The sequence below is a fragment of the Hyalella azteca genome, unplaced genomic scaffold (genome assembly GCF_000764305.2).
Source record: "Hyalella azteca isolate HAZT.00-mixed unplaced genomic scaffold, Hazt_2.0.2 contig5880, whole genome shotgun sequence".
In the NCBI taxonomy this organism is placed as follows: Eukaryota; Metazoa; Arthropoda; class Malacostraca; order Amphipoda; family Hyalellidae; genus Hyalella; species Hyalella azteca.
This window is the reverse complement of record NW_025936059.1, coordinates 567,970-584,125: the sequence shown is the minus strand read 5'-3', so window position 1 is coordinate 584,125 and position 16,156 is coordinate 567,970. Positions and strand designations below refer to the sequence as shown.

Below are 16,156 nucleotides of genomic sequence, written 5' to 3'. Positions count from 1 at the left end.
TAAAATTGAATACACTGAATTAGAATGTATTAGATTGCATTAGGTTTCATTGGATTGCACTACATTTCATTAGAATGCATTAAATTGAATAAGGTTGCATTAGATTTCATTAGGTTACATTAGTTTGCATTAGGAAGCATCAGGTTCAATTAGGACACATTAGATTGCATTAGGTTACATTAGATTGCCTTGAATATTGCCAACATGAAACTTTTGATCAAATTTGGATGAATAGCTTGGGTAGATTTAATTATTTCTTTTAATTTTCTGTCATATCCATACTAACAAAAATATAAATCTGCACTGATTTTCAGCTCTTTGAAACTTTTTCTAATAACCATGTTTGTTGACCAACCCCACAGCCCAGTATTGCTTTTTCTGGTAATTTCTATGGTTTTCTGGTTCTTTTCTTTGTCAGATCAACACATCTTTAGTTTTCAAGATAAACTTAAGCTCTTATCTAATTTGCAAGTTACACTAATCAAATCACAACCATGCAAATAAATAGTTCAGAATTTTGAAATGGTATTGAGATTGTCATCTGCCATGAGTACCCTAGCATTTCCTTTTATCAGATCTGCAAAAATTCCTTTCCCTTTTTTTCTAAAATCAAAATTTTTGGTTCAAGGCTGTGCTGTAAGCTCTTTATGTTCAAAATATCCTAGTGAACCAGTTTGGAGACAAACAAATTATCTGAGGCCTTTGAACCACATGACTTCTACTATGGACAAGACTTCTGGCAGCAGCACTTCAATTACAAGCAGCAACTCACCTACTGCTGGTATCATTGGTGAGTCATATTTAGTTTTGCAGGCTAAGTGATTTGTTCGTTTACCATTTTATTATTATTACTATTATTATTTTGATGATCAATATGCATAAGTTAAGTATTGAACATGCTTGTTACAACAGAATTTGCTTGTTACAACAGAAATACTAGGTAGAATTTTACAGTAGCCAGTAGGTAAAGTAAAGTATCCTGGGCATTTGTTTAAATACTCCTACTAGCAGGGTTGAGTCAATTTTTCTTTATCTCATATGCACTTCACTTTTTCAGCAACAGCTCCTACATTAGTTTGTCAAAATGGCAACACAACTAGAAACTTGGTCAAATCTGTAATAACTTTAACTGATCTTCCAAATCAATAGTTCCCTGTAAATTGAAAATAACATACAGGACTTTCTACTATCACATAGGGAGAATTGTTTTAAAATTAGAAAGCTTAAATTTGTAAAGTGATGCTAAACATGATTGTGTGTCATTATCAAATTTGTGTCATCAACTTGATAAGCAAATACTAAATTTTACTTACCAAAGAAAATTTGAAAAATAATTCAATGCTTGTCATTTGGTACATAGTGTTGATGAAAATGCTACTATGAATGTGTTTAGTTATCCACTCACTATTCATCACCAAAATATTCCACTCTCACACTGGTTGTAGTACTACCTATTGACTGAACCAGTATTTGAAAATTGGATGTTAACAAATAACACAATTTTTCTATACTCTATGTCAAGATTCATGCTTTTTTTGCAATATAAACTTTATAAAGAAAATTTTTGTATATTCTATGTCAAGTTTCATGCTCTCTTCACAATATTTACTTAATAATATTTCAGTTATTGGGGATGAGATTTTGAAAGGACGAACCCAAGATACAAACAGCCACTTCATAGCTCAGAAATTATATAAACTTGGAATACGAGTGAAAAAGGTGAGAAATTGAGCCATTATTTCCTTGCTATGTTCTGTTTTTTTTCTGTATTCATAAGAACCATTATTATGGCATATGGTATTTCATAATTTCTTTACTATTGCTATCTCTGAACACTACCTATCCTTATTTTTGATAATATTGTTACATTCATAAGCCCCATTTAACTAAGTTATGAATTGCTGCAGTATGACAATAGACCCATTGAATATGGTTATATCATGATTTTTTTTAATCTCTCCAGGTTGTTGTCATAGGTGATGATTTATCAGCAATTTGCAATGAAGTTCGGCTCTTCTCATCTCAGTTCACTTATGTCATCACGTCTGGGGGTATTGGCCCAACCCACGATGATGTCACTTTTCAAGGCATGTTTATTTACTTCTGAGCAGTACTTATTTACTCATTACAAATTTACAATACTTACTTTGATTGATGCTAAGATTTTGTGACATTTCATGATTCACATGGCCGATTTTGCCTCTTTGTCACTACCTACATTCCAGTTGTTGAATTATAAACTGCAATTCAGTGCACTGCAAGTGTTTAATAAATTAATTTTGTTCACCAGGCATTGCCAATGCTTTTAATGAGCCCCTGATCCCTCATCCTGAGCTAGTAACCTTCATCGGCAACTACTTCAAGACTTCAGACCTCTCAACGCCTCCCATGAAAATGGCTCATGTGGGTAAGCATTTCATGCACTTGTTAATTCAGATTCTTCTTTATTTGTATGATTGCTTGAAAAACATTGTTTCTGCTGTTATTTTTCATACAGCTGTGACAATCAGAATAATTTCATTTCTACCTGTTAAACATTAGTCACATTTTATTTAATTCAAAATCTAAATTTTAATATGATTTTACTACCAAAACGCTTTACTTTGCATTGATCTGGCTATGAATGTTGTTGTTGTTGGCATTACCTATATTTTATCATTTGCATTACTGGTGTAGTTGGAAATTAAAGAAAAAAATTATTAATATTCTTAATGAAACATGCATTGGATGATAGTTCAATTTCTCACATGCTCAATCTCTGCTGTCTCCTTGCACTGTATGTTATTTCTATACTTCTACCAGCATCCAGCTTGCCCACATTATTATATTTATTATCTATAGTTTCACTTATTTCAGATTGCTCATGTTGTAGGTATTGTATTTTTTCCACAGCTCCATCGTTTCATCGCTCATCTTCAATCATATTGATCTAATAAAATTTAAAAAATTCCAGCCCACGCATATCGTTGCATATTTGTTATCTACAAGTCCTCTGGTCACACTTGCACATTGTGCAAGGTTCAACAAGAAAGTTCTCTTCCTTGAATTGATAAAAAAAACTTTTTCTGTACAAAATGTAACATTCTACTAAATATTTGAAAGTTTTAAATGTTGCTAGCATGCTAAGAAACCCTGCCTCATAGATATATTCCCTATTGTTCTGAGACATTTTGTCTTTCCAGGCCTTCATGGACCTTAACTTTCATGCTTTGCTCTGTATTTTTTTTTTTTTAACTTTGCCTTTTATTGGAATGTCTACCTATTCTTGTTCACACAGATATTCTTTGCCTTCAGTACTGGTACAAAATGTTCAAAAGCTTTACTAGTTTATATCTAGATATCTGTACCACTTTATTCATAATCACTATATTTTGTAAATTAGTGCATTTTCTCTCTTGATTGCTGCAGATCCCTGCCAGCTCTTCACTAGTGTACGCTGAGGATCGAGCAACAGGATACAAGTCCAAGTTTCCTGTCGTGTGCGTACGCAATGTGACCGTCCTTCCTGGCGTCCCTGGCCTCCTGGAAAAATCTTTTGTTAGATTAGCAAAGGTTTGTTTATTATTTTACTTATATTGGTAGTTTAATTCTTATTAAAAATTGAATTATTTTTATCGCACCTGCGGTGTATGTAATTCTTCTTGAAAATTTAATTATTTTTACTGCACCTGCCGAGGATGTAATTCTTATTGAAATTTTTAATTATTTTTATCGCACCTGCGGTGTATGTACTTATAATTGTTGATGAGCTGATGAAATTGATTGAAAACTTTTGACTTTTACAGCAACTTTATGGGGACCACCGTCACGTGCATTGCGTGGACTTGTATATGAGTGTGGATGAAGTCACGCTCGCTGCTGCCATGAACAACACCGTCGCTGCCTTCCCCTCAGTCACTATTGGTTCCTACCCGCAGCTCACGCACAGGTGCCCTGCTTGTTGGTCGAGTATTTATTTCTGAATGGCTTGGTCCGCGGCCACGCCAGAGCGCCGCCTGTAAATTATCCACAAATTCCGTGATTTGAGCCTTAGTCTTCTGAGCTCAAGCTGTGATAGTGCAATTATATTGTGCACAAAGTGCCATTATATCTCTGCTCGAAACTTTCAAACTCGAAGAATTTTAAACAAATTAGCGCCATTTTTTAAGGTAGATTGTGATTTTAATCACTGTTATTTTTCTGCATCCAGCGAAGTAGAATTTTTTTTTAAGATAAGATTTTGAAATTTATTCTCTATTTAATGCCTGAATTGATTTGTAATCATAAAAAATTAGTTTTAATCAGTTAAGTTGTGAAGTTTGTCATGATTAATTTTGTGCTGGGACTCAAGTAATCCCGCCAAAACATTCAGTTATTAGTTAATTGAATAAAATTTTCTTATCAAACACAAACACATTTATTCGATTGATCAAAGGTACTCCTATTGGATAAAATGAACAATCAATAATAATGGTGGAACTTGAATAACATATGCTCCAAACTTGAAGACAGTTCAAGCATGACTTGGTTAATGCAAAGTTCCAAATAAATATTATCACAAAAATAGTTAAGTGGTTTCCAACCAATCTCTGGCGGTCATTTTAGAAATGAGGCTTGCCCTGTCACGTGTGCGTGAAATTGCCAATTACGAGCATAGAATAGGGATGTCTGTCATGGGTGGGATGTCGGAAAAATCTGTGTATCTTCGCCAATAATTGGGTTCTCAGTTTAATCAATTCCAGTTTTTATACGAAATTTTCTCAAACTTTGCTTTTAGTTTTATCTGTTTGGTAATGAGCTATCTAAGAGGGGGAAAAAATTTATCACCCCTAAGTTAATTAGCTATGATTGTGCATTATCACAATTGTATCTATTGAACTATATAGGGAGTCGTCTACCGAATTTATGTTCACAAAATATGCATATTTTGTGTTGGTGTCGTTTTATGCTTACGTTTAGTTCCGATTTCATGCTAATGTGGGCATAAGAGCAACTTTATTGGGCAATTCGCCTTCATTGTTTAACTATTGCTTGTCTCCACAGTTACTACAAGACTCTGCTGACCATCGAGAGTCAGGATTCTGCTGCAGTGGACGCTGCCAAGCAACACTTACTGAACCAGATTGACGCAGGTCGGTCGGTCGGTAGGTAAGAAGGAACCTATTCATGCGAGACATTCCATAACTATAAAAATTCTACATTGGGAAATTTCATCATTACCATAGCAATTCAACATAAAATTTCATCATTGCATAAAGTGCAGTCTGCAAACCTGAGTACATGTAGGTTGAGTTAGGTTAAATTAGTAAAGGATGAAATTATGAAATTTCTCTTATGACGACGTGCCAAAGAACCACCAGGTAAGGAGATACACATTCTAAGTAACTTATATTCTTGTCTGTCATCATTGTACTGCGATCCATGTTCCCAGACAATGTTTTCTATTGTAAAAATCAACGTAAAAACGTTGACTGAAATAAGCCGAGATTTCATGAGACCTTCGTTTAGCCGAGTTTATGAGCCCCCAGCCGCGCGATTGAAGTTCTGCTTTAGTTCCCAGTCTTTCATAATCTTGTATCAAGTCGTAGCGTTGGAAAGCATTTTCTTTGTAGCTTTTCATTGTTTACTATCCACTATCCATATGCAGGATGTTTCTAAAATCGAATTCTGTTCATCTATGAAACGTGAAACATAATTTTGTTTGTGTTAAAGCATCAGATGCGGATCAGGTCCAATAAAATAGGTACTTTAGTTAGAGGATTTACTCATTTTTTGTACATCAAATCATACTAAAATAGTTTCCTGATTCCTCTCAAATCATTTTATATTCATTTATTACACCATTAATAACGCAGAAAACCCATTGGTCCATTTTGCCAAATAAAATTTTTACCCAAATTTCTAGAATTTGCGGCACCAAAATGATTTTAAATATCATTACGCGGTTGACAGTTCACATTGTTCTTATTAGGTAAATCTAGAAAATACGGGAGTGCAAAGCGTTGCCATATCTATTAGTGCATATTATTTCGATTAATTATGATTACTATCATAACTACAGATTATGAAGTGAAGGGCTACGTACGTGACAGTCTGAGTGGTGCGTGGCCGCGCCTGCATCGCCTACTACAGGAGAAGCCTGCCCTCGAGCCTCGCGTCACTCATGCTCTGCAGGTCCTCAGTGACTGCCTCCAGCAGTACAGGTGCATGATTATCATGCTGTGCGGTACAGGTGCATGATTATCATGCTAGGTGGTACAGGTGCATGATCATCAAGTTAACTATATCGAAATATTAGCATAGCCTAATGGACTTTGATCGATAGATCTACGATTTAATGTCGACTTCTTATCAAAATACGAGGCAATACTCATGGTCTAGTGGACTTAGTACCTTATTCCTTATTTCTACCTTCGTATCTGCAGCCTAATAGACCTGCCACAGTGACGTGCTAGCAAATGATTTTCCCAAATTAAAAAACGGGTTTCTTCTTTAAGTATAAATATATCAAATATATAAAAATCACCCGTATTATATTTTTGCTCTGTACGTCACGTGAAAATCCAAACTGGATTGTTTGTTTACATTCTTGTAGGCAAAAAGTACGCTAAATTTCTTATCTCAAGCTTTAAACAAATGGAAATCAGCCGAAAGCCTTTCCCCCTTGAGAAATTTGCCTTATATATATAGAAGTATTGTAAATGTGTACCTGGATAATAATCTTGTTATTAGGTTGATAAGAATGAACTTACAATGTATATTTTCCAGGCCTGAAGAAATAAGCGTTTGTTTCAACGGCGGCAAAGATTGTCTTGCGGTGCTTCATCTCTACTACCTGGCGCTCAACCAGCGTCTCTGCAGCGCTGACGCCGCAACTCTGCCCACAATCCAGGCTGTTTACATCAAAGAGCAAAATTCCTTCCCTCAAATTACAAAATTCGTAGACGAGACTATTAACAGGTGCTCTAACTGGATTGAGTAACTTTTCATGTAATCATGCTTCACGTGTATTTCTGAAATATTAACGTCGACCTCATTCCATTCTTGGAATTGCCTTCTCTTCCCCTTGAGTTTAGATATAATTGCATAAGTTTGATATAAGTTAGAAGTTTAAAAATAAAATGTTTAGTTATAATTGCATTGAGATTTGTGGTTTTCACCAATTCATCCTCTTTTTTTCATTATATAATCTTGAAAGCTGCTTGGTGTTTCTAATTTAACGTTATAACCTACAAACTTCATGAAATGAAATCAAATGTAATTTTTCCTGCTTTAGTTAAGTCAACCCATGATTGTGGGCAGATATGCATTGAACTGCACCATCCTGGAAGGTCCCCTGAAGAACGCCCTGCACCAACTGCAGCGGCAGCAGCCCAACATTAAGGCCGTCATCATGGGCACTCGGCACTCCGACCCTTACTCAGGTGCCTCATTCTGTGTGAATTGTCTTATTAACATTATATAAGTGACACCGACGAGACACCGTTCAAAGCTACTCATTGAAATTTGGGGGTAGAAATTTCTACCAACACGTTAGAGATGTTTCTGGCTTCTTAGTGGCATTATTCTAGTTGAATAAATAAATTCATGCGAATTAAACCACTAAATTTTGTAACTTGTATTTATCTATTTTTCAAAACCTTGTTGGCATCATTTATTAATTTTTACCACTATTAATCTAAAAAATTCTTAGATACGCCGCCATTTCCTCTATTTTAATTTAATTCATCTTCAAAGATCCGATATACATTTCGCAGTTGGTGGCCAGAGCACCAAGAACGTGACAAAATTACATTCATCTCATCCAACAGCCATTATCTGAGCCATGTAGATGTTGCATTACATGTGTGTGTAGCACCTACCATTCATTCTCCACTTTTATTTCTACTTATTTCATTTTCAGTATTTCTACTTATTTAATTTTCAGAATGTTTCTCTTCATTTTTTCCAGATTCCCTGAGCGCTTTCCAGCGCACGGACAGTGACTGGCCACATTTCATGCGGGTTCATCCCATACTTCCATGGGACTACAAAACTGTCTGGGACTTCATCAGAGGACTGTTCCTGCCTTACTGCACGCTCTACGATCGCGGGTAGCTAACTAAGTGCATACGGCAGTGCATTGTAAAGGACTTGAAAAACTAGATTGTTACCTGCACGGCTATTCGAGAAACTAGAATGTTAGAAGTTCAATGGTTGCATATTCTGACGAGTGTGATTATTATTTGGACGATTGAAATATATTTACTATAATTAATCAAACGGTACCTGAAGCAATTTTTGAATTTTGATTGTTTGTGACATGTGATCCAATCAACACATATTTGAAAATTAACAGAAATGGCATTAGCCTCGTTTTCAAGCGCTAAATAAGACTCGATGCTTAACAATGAATGAAGAAATGATTATTGCTCTACTTGTGTCTACCCAGTATTCATTGTAATAATGTATACTCTCTCCGTGCTTGGCTCGATTTTATTATCTCCGTGAGGACTTACAATTGAATCATATCTGTAATAATATTGTGTGTTTAAGTTTCACAATGAAACCCTATGTGTAATAATGTTTCCCGTGCTGAAGTTTCGAAATCATCCATAAATAATCTCGTGTGCTGAACCCGACGACTATGCTGCAGGTATACCTCCCTGGGCAACGCCAGCAACACCACCCAGAATCCTCAGCTGCTCACCACCGACAGGCTCGGGGCCCCCACCTACAAGCCCGCCTACCTGCTCGATGACGGCAACGCCGAGAGGAGCGGCCGCACCTGAGGAGACTTTACCTGCTGGAGTAACGGCGACTAGGACAACGTTATGCCTTTTTTTACAAATACTTACTTTTGGGTCAATTAGAAGTTCGTTGTTATGTCTGGGTTACTAATACGCACTTTTGGGCAGATTAGAAGTTCGTTGTTATGTTTGGGTTGTAAATACCTACTTTTTTATGGAATAAAAGTACGTTCTTATGTTTGGGTTGAAAGGACCTACCGTAGCAAGAATGACAAGTACGTAATTATGTTTTGGTTACAAGGACCTTATTTTTAACGGACCACAAAGACCTAGTTATTTTTAAGTTGCAAGCACGTACCTATACGTGTGGTACTAGTGCAATACCGAGTTATCTATAGGCTGAAAGTACCTGGTTGTTGCGCGGTAACAACTGTGTAAATGCCTGAATTAGTTTTGCATATTATTAGTTTATCCATGGCAGTTTATATATATGAAGCTTTTTACGATACGTATTGACTTCTGTGTTCGGTTATAACTTTCATTCTTAAAGTACCAGAAAGTTTTTATTAATTCACCACGGATAATATTTCTAAGATCAACTTTTCATGTACTTGTTAAGCTGGCCGTCACTTCTAAACTATTTATAAAGAAAATAAAACGAGCTCATTGTGATGAAGTATTATATTAGTGTTGAAAATCAATGCAAATAATAATTCGCACGCAGAGGTAATTTCGCATAAATGGATAGAGCCCGTCAATATTGTTGAAGGTTAACTTAAATAATGGTTACAGGTATTCATACATCAACTTCAATCCGGGGAGAGGGAAAAGGAATAAAAATAACACAAATAGAAAACGTGCAAAAATAAAATAACCCTGAAAATGCGAAACTCGGAAAGTTATAAATGAAACATTGAGCCTGATCCAAACATCAACAACACCGAGTTCACAAGAATCGGCACCCATTGATGACGATTCAGATTCACATGAGCATTTTCACGACTTAATTTCTCAACTATTCAACTTTGAAATAATGACCTTTAATTTAGAATAGCGCTCCTAGTTTCTCACGCTGACTGGTCGTACCTATTTATTGTACAAGGGAGCAATCGAACTACTATAGATATGCCGACATTGCCAAACTTTTTCATTCGATGACTGAACAGGCGTAACATTTTTCATTCACGGAAAGTAAAAATATTAGTTATTCAAACAGCAAGGTTGCCTAAATTCTTCATTAGTTTGTTGTTCAACTTTTTTTACCGTTTTCCAACTTAACATTACTAAATCCGCTAACATAAATTCTTTGCAATTTAGAACAAAACATGCCAGCTACGTCGTGTTATTTCAACGAGTTTGGAATACGGGATGCTCATAAATTTAAACGTGCCTCGCGCACAACAAAATCAACCCATCCCATATCACGTTTCAAAATCTATCGTTCGCTAACTAATAATAATAAATATTCAATAGATTCAAATGGCAGGAAACCGAATTTATCCATCACTTCTAAGAATTCTTCATGAATATGAACTTCCAGTTGCCGGTACCCTAGTTTCAACACAAATAAAGTACTCAATAACACAGCAAAACAAACGAGAACGTTCTATCAATATGCAGAACGTTAAATATATGAACTAATATGAAAGTCTTCTTAGTCTTAATAAATAAAGGAAAGAGTTAATACAACGGTAATATAACAATAAGATAGATATTGAACATAAATATATAGTTGAACCATTTAACATGTCGAGAGATGAGTGAATGGGGCAGACAGTTTTTGGCGTCTTATTGCAGATGAAGATTAGGCTGAAAATAGAGCTACTGACATCTTTGAAATCAGTATTTCTACTTTAAATACTTCTGAAACAAATTTTTCAGCCAGAAAATTCGTCGAAATAGATGTATCACTACATGAAAGTCGTCCTTGAAATCAGAGAATGTGGAGTATAATATTCTTCGAAAGCCACAAGTTATTTGATGCCAGAATGTCCAGAAATAATTGGTGCTAAACGATATAAATCAATATCACATCCGCGCCCAAAAAATGTAGATGTCATATTTCAAACGCAGGAGCTCAATCAATATTTTCAAACAATGTAAGATTTATATGTGGCAATAAAAGTTATAAAGTAGAAGAAAAAGCTAATTCATCTAGCCTTCAGTATACCCATTACTAAATACCATGAATGAAAGCGTTAATCTAATCGATCTAATTCGATGCCTATTCATTCAGCCCAAAAGTATAATTAGCTGAATGTGGCATTAATGAACTGATTACTCATTTGCGCACAGCAGAATCTACCATCGACGCAAAAACATTATAAAGTGTTTTACACGATTGTGGAATGCGTGAAACCCAAATGCACGATGAGCTTGTAAGAAATCGTTATATCAATTGAACTGAGTTAAGTAGTCTCCTGGTCCCTGACATCGAGGGAATAAGCCCTACACCTACACCAACAGAGGGTTAGTATTATAATTATGACAAAAGGTACCTAGTAAGTACTACAATAATCTTTCATCGTTTGTTAAAAGAAGGGAACTTGAGTGAAAAAATAATTTGGAAACAAGGCATATGTAATGGAAATCTCATCAGGAATTTAAATCGTGATTACTTTTATTTGATACTGACTTTCCTTAACGTTCTCCGAGGCTTCCATTACAGAGGAACCTTGAACAACAACGAAATATCTTCCAGTAAATTAGTCTCACGAGGGGAGCTCGCTTTATTCATCGTGTAATTTCATCGCACCTTCATAAACAAGTCTTGTTTACGTTATTATGCGGCATTAGAAGGCTGCACCATTGAAACTCTTAGCCCTCCAGGCAAAATGGCGCGTGAACAACGTTGATTAGTTGGGTTCGCTTGAAACGATCTTGAATAAACTATTTTAACGACAGATGACTGGCGAGAGAGTATGTTAAAATTTCAATAAATATACTGGTTGAATAGTTGTAAATTTATACTTTCTTCATCTGTTTAAGAAAGTTTCCTAATTGTACGGATATCTAAACTAAAATTGGTTTCATTTCATACTAATTAAGTGAGTAATAGATGATTAATTGCTAAATACTTTCACAAGCTCGCAAAAGAACTGCGGAACTGCAACATGCTGGCACATAGAGCGAGCACTACCTTGAGCTGCGCTAACTTTTAGCGTCGAAGCAAGGAAAGCATGAGTCAGGAGTGCAGAGTTCAGTTGAGCATGTTGTGTCGGTCGTAGATATTGCGTCGCTGCTCCTGCACCTGACGCTTCCACTTGTCCTGCTGGTGGCCAACGCGCCCCAACACGTTGTGAGGGCGCACTCGTAGTGGGTGAGGAGGTCCTGCCGTGCTGGCTTCTGGGCGCAATTATTAATTGTATTAATTATGAAGCCATTGACCTAAAATACTATCAGCAGAGTGAACAATAAAGGCGCGGTAATACCACGTCATAACAAGTGTAAATATGTAAACTCAAAGATATCGTAGACAAAATAGTGTACCTGCTTCAGTCGGTAGTTCCTCCTCATTAGTTTGGTGCTGATATTTTGCGTGAGCAGCATGGAGACCTCGCCTCTTGTTCAGCAGCGGGTCAAGACACAACAAAAAGCCCATGTAGACCACCAGCAGAGAGATGACCCACGTCACCAATATCACAACCACCTGCCACAGCCATACTTACAATCAGCACATGGTGAAAGAATGATACTTGTCTGATAAAAATCAATTTATTTACTACAGATTTGTCAAATAAGTTTTTAAGGTGCTGCTCAAGTGCAAATAGGTACTGTTAATAAGCTGAAATTTTGCCAGGTGGATAGCACAGCATGAATAAAGAGAGCAAACGTACATATTGCTTGTCTGAGCAAATATACTGTATTGTTATAATAATAATTAACAACACTGCAGACAAACCTTGATGGTTGTGGTGTTGCGGCTTTCATACTTGCACTCACACCGAGGACAGAACTCCTTCTCGCGGCCCTTGATGTCCTCATGCAAGTTTGGTAGCACCACATTGTCACAGTCACTGTTGGAATATTGTATAAAAAGCCTCGATAAAATAAGATTTGATAATGTTGAAAAAGCAATCATTACCAACCCACAGTTAATTTTTTTTCAAATTGATCCATTATGGTGCCTACTAGAACAACTCCATGTATACAGCTTCAGTCGATTTTTGCCATCTATCCAGAGCAAATACACATCTGGTAATTAATATTTCACTCAGGGGGGATAAAAAAACTTGTAAATTTTACACACACATTTTGCTAAGTATTCTAGTTGATGACAGTTTTCTAAAATCAATCAGGTTGATTTTACTAACCAAATCAGCTCTTACTCCTTAGCCTCACTATATTTTCTCAATAATTCAGCAACATAAGACAATGGCTCACCATTTGCTGGGTGCCACTGGCATCTTGTATATCATGCGGTTGCTTTTAGTGCCATTCACAACAGAGGGTTCAGGGCAGACGCAGATACACCGCTTGTCATCATACTGAGCCTGCACAATTAAAGTGTTATTTTGATGATAAGGAAGAAATTCATTAACATACATGCCATTTATGAGTTTTAAAACATCAAATCAATGTAATGACATTTACAAATGAAACTATTTCAACTACCAACCTCTCTTATAAATTATTCTTTATGCAGAGCAAACAATTCATCTACTTGCAAATGATATCACAAAAGATATCATTTGCAGGGTGATGAATAGAATCACTACATCAACTATATGGTAGTTCAGGTTAAGATTCACTTTATGTGGCGGTTACATAAGTTATTGAGGAAATAAGCATAATTATTGAGGCAATCATCTTAATTGTGGATGCTATTCAACTGTATTTATTAAGAAAGTTATTCAAAATGCTACAACACTTTCCAGTTTCACAGGGAGATTGAGTCTTTATATATTTAATCCTAGACTGAACTGGGAAGAATGTATCAATAAATAAGATAATTTTCCATGCAAAATGATTCCTCAATACCTCCAAAGTCAGAAAACAAGTTTACTATGAATGAATTCATAAAAATTCAAAGTAAATCTAGGATCAGAACCATTATAAAAACTTAAATTTGGCCAAAAAATATTTTTCTTTGAATTTTGATGCTGATCTTGAGTGAAAATGTGCCACATGTGGAACATCAGGCAGAACTGCCACAGAAGCCTTCCATGAATGATACAAGACAAATCATGCCAATGAACAATTTCAACAATGCCTTGCCTGCAACCCTTGCCTAATTTTCATCATGAAAATATAGAGGGCATTTTTACCTAAAAAATTCAGACTCAGGAAATGTCAGATCAATGTTGTAGTTGACATGTGACTACCTACATTAAAAAAGGAAATTTTATAGTCTGGACTTCTTATCTGGAAAATATATTCATAGGCACTAAAGTATTCTTCATTTTATTATTGACACATGAATATTAAATTTAAAATTTTATATTTTAATGTGCTGACAGGTTTTTGAGTCAAAAAAATGAATCAAAAAATAACTTTTGATTCACAAAATTGAAAAGTAATACTACAAAATATGTTATTTATGAGTAAAATTAGTATAAATATAAAGAAGCCCTCAAGTCTGGATGCACCTTAGCATCATCTTTGCTTACATCTGAAATTTGCTATTTAGATTGATTTTATGGATCCAGTCTGAAAAATTTATTCTGTTGCAGGATACTCTTCAACCACGCATTTGCAGGATAGAACTTCATATGTTCAAGATCAACCAAACTGGCTCACTTTCACTAGTATAATGCAAAAACATCAGTTAAGTTAAAAGGGGAAAGTGAAGTTATGGGTCTTGCAATAAGAAATGTGTACCATTTCATTTATTACCCCCTCTAAATTATGTTCACAAGCCATGTATACAATTTCAGCTATTGTAACCAAAGCAATCTAGCTTTCTGCAAATCTTTTGATGGTAGAGAAAATTTTGCTTCATAATTCTGACTTCTATTATAAACATATATATAAAATAAACTCAAAACACAAAACAATGTATATATATGCCTGAATAACAGAAATTAACATTTGAATCTTAAATACTCACCTCAGATAATTTTATTGAAGCAGCAAGAAGAATTACAGATAAATAACAAATGTTCTTCATTTTGAATATGAGATGTCTTGGCCACTATACTGATCTTGGTACCAATTACTACAGAATGACTTGGAAGCTATTCATAGTTCTTCTGAAAACTTTCACTAATTCATACTGTAATAATATAATATTTGTTAGCACATTGTTTAAATATAGGGTGCACTTAAAAAAGTCATACATATCTTCTGCAGTACAGATTGTAGTCATTAGGGGTGATCAGTAGGTAACTAATTTGGCTACTAAATTTTCCATGGTATACTGAGCAAATTCACCTCAGAGCTTTAAATTTCTCAATTTTATATACATTTATCAAGTCTAGCAACCTGGTCAAGTGTGCAAAGATGCCTTCTGAAACCACATTGTGTGGTACTAAAATCCCCAGTTGTTTCCAACTGGAAATTCAGGCAATTGCAAACAAAATGTTCCAGTAATTTTGGGATACATGGAAATTAATTTTGGGATACGAGCATCCTCATCATGTTCACAGAAGCCTCGCACCTTTCAGTTACCCAGTTTATTTCCGGAAAGTTGAAGTACCCCATGATGAGGATGCTCGATGCTCCCAGTCCCAGCTCAGTTACCCTTTTCAATGTCTCATTCAGTTCACTGGTGTTCTCAAGTCAAGTCAAGCTGTGTCATATTCCAATACAGCTTACACAGCGATCGGAATTCGAACACAAGAGTGTCGGCATTACGAATTAGTAGAGTTTGAAGCGCGGCTGGAATTAGTCTCACAAAATGCCAAATTTAGTCACACACAGTGTTGGAATATATGGATTTGGTAGGTTTGCAGTCTAAAGGCTTTTAAATAAATATGGCAACATTTTGTGACATTTCATTGTTGCTGGCACAGTGGCACTGGCGCGTAGTGCGGTGTTTTGACTTTTGAGTGACGTAAAGCAAACAGAACTCGAGTACGAGTTGCGCGTACGGTGTATTTTTATAGCCATTCATTTTTTGCTATGCCCTTAAAGTGTCAGAATATACTGCGTTTACCCTAACAGAGCCAAACAAGTTTTGATATTGATAACAATTTAACAAAAGCAATGGTTAGGTAGGTTATATTCAAACTACAAAACTATACAGGAATTCTACCTACCTATCTAATTGGTTTTGATATTTGAGACATAAAAAATAAACTTTACACATTTTCATTATGCCTATATGTTTGATTCTAAATTCTAAAAGATGACAAAATATTAATAATGATGAACAAATAATAATTATAATAATATGTACAGATGACAAGTTACGCAATGATAATAATGATGTAGTCAAGGTTTCAATAGAATAATTCAGCCTTAATCAGAAAATGATAATAATGTTGAAATACAATGCAAGAATTTTA

The 16,156-nt window shown here is 35.4% G+C and overlaps 2 protein-coding genes across 3 annotated transcripts; one reads left to right on the top strand and one right to left on the bottom strand.

The window, feature by feature from the left end:
• The first annotated feature begins 209 nt into the window (after window positions 1–209).
• On the top strand, window positions 210–9,559 carry LOC108665922 (FAD synthase). The gene is made up of 12 exons (XM_018152725.2): window positions 210–790; window positions 1,625–1,719; window positions 1,964–2,087; window positions 2,291–2,403; window positions 3,409–3,552; window positions 3,786–3,928; window positions 5,023–5,111; window positions 6,041–6,182; window positions 6,748–6,939; window positions 7,282–7,403; window positions 7,931–8,072; window positions 8,615–9,559. The coding sequence occupies exons 1-12, from the start codon at window positions 523–525 to the stop codon at window positions 8,748–8,750; spliced, it is 1,710 nt and encodes a 569-aa protein (XP_018008214.1). The 5' UTR covers window positions 210–522; the 3' UTR covers window positions 8,751–9,559.
• Window positions 9,375–14,925, bottom strand: LOC108665924 (uncharacterized protein CG1161). 2 transcript variants are annotated; one of them, XM_018152726.2, is made up of 5 exons: window positions 14,758–14,925; window positions 13,092–13,201; window positions 12,610–12,724; window positions 12,198–12,357; window positions 9,375–12,053 (listed from the first exon to the last, which is right to left on the bottom strand). In XM_018152726.2, exons 1-5 carry the CDS (start codon window positions 14,815–14,817, stop codon window positions 11,908–11,910), a joined length of 591 nt encoding a protein of 196 aa, XP_018008215.1. In that variant the 5' UTR covers window positions 14,818–14,925; the 3' UTR covers window positions 9,375–11,907. The 2 variants fall into 2 exon arrangements, with proteins under 2 accessions (XP_018008215.1, XP_018008216.1); XM_018152727.2 differs by having other exon boundaries at window positions 9,375–12,050.
• Between the last annotated feature and the right edge of the window lie 1,231 nt (window positions 14,926–16,156).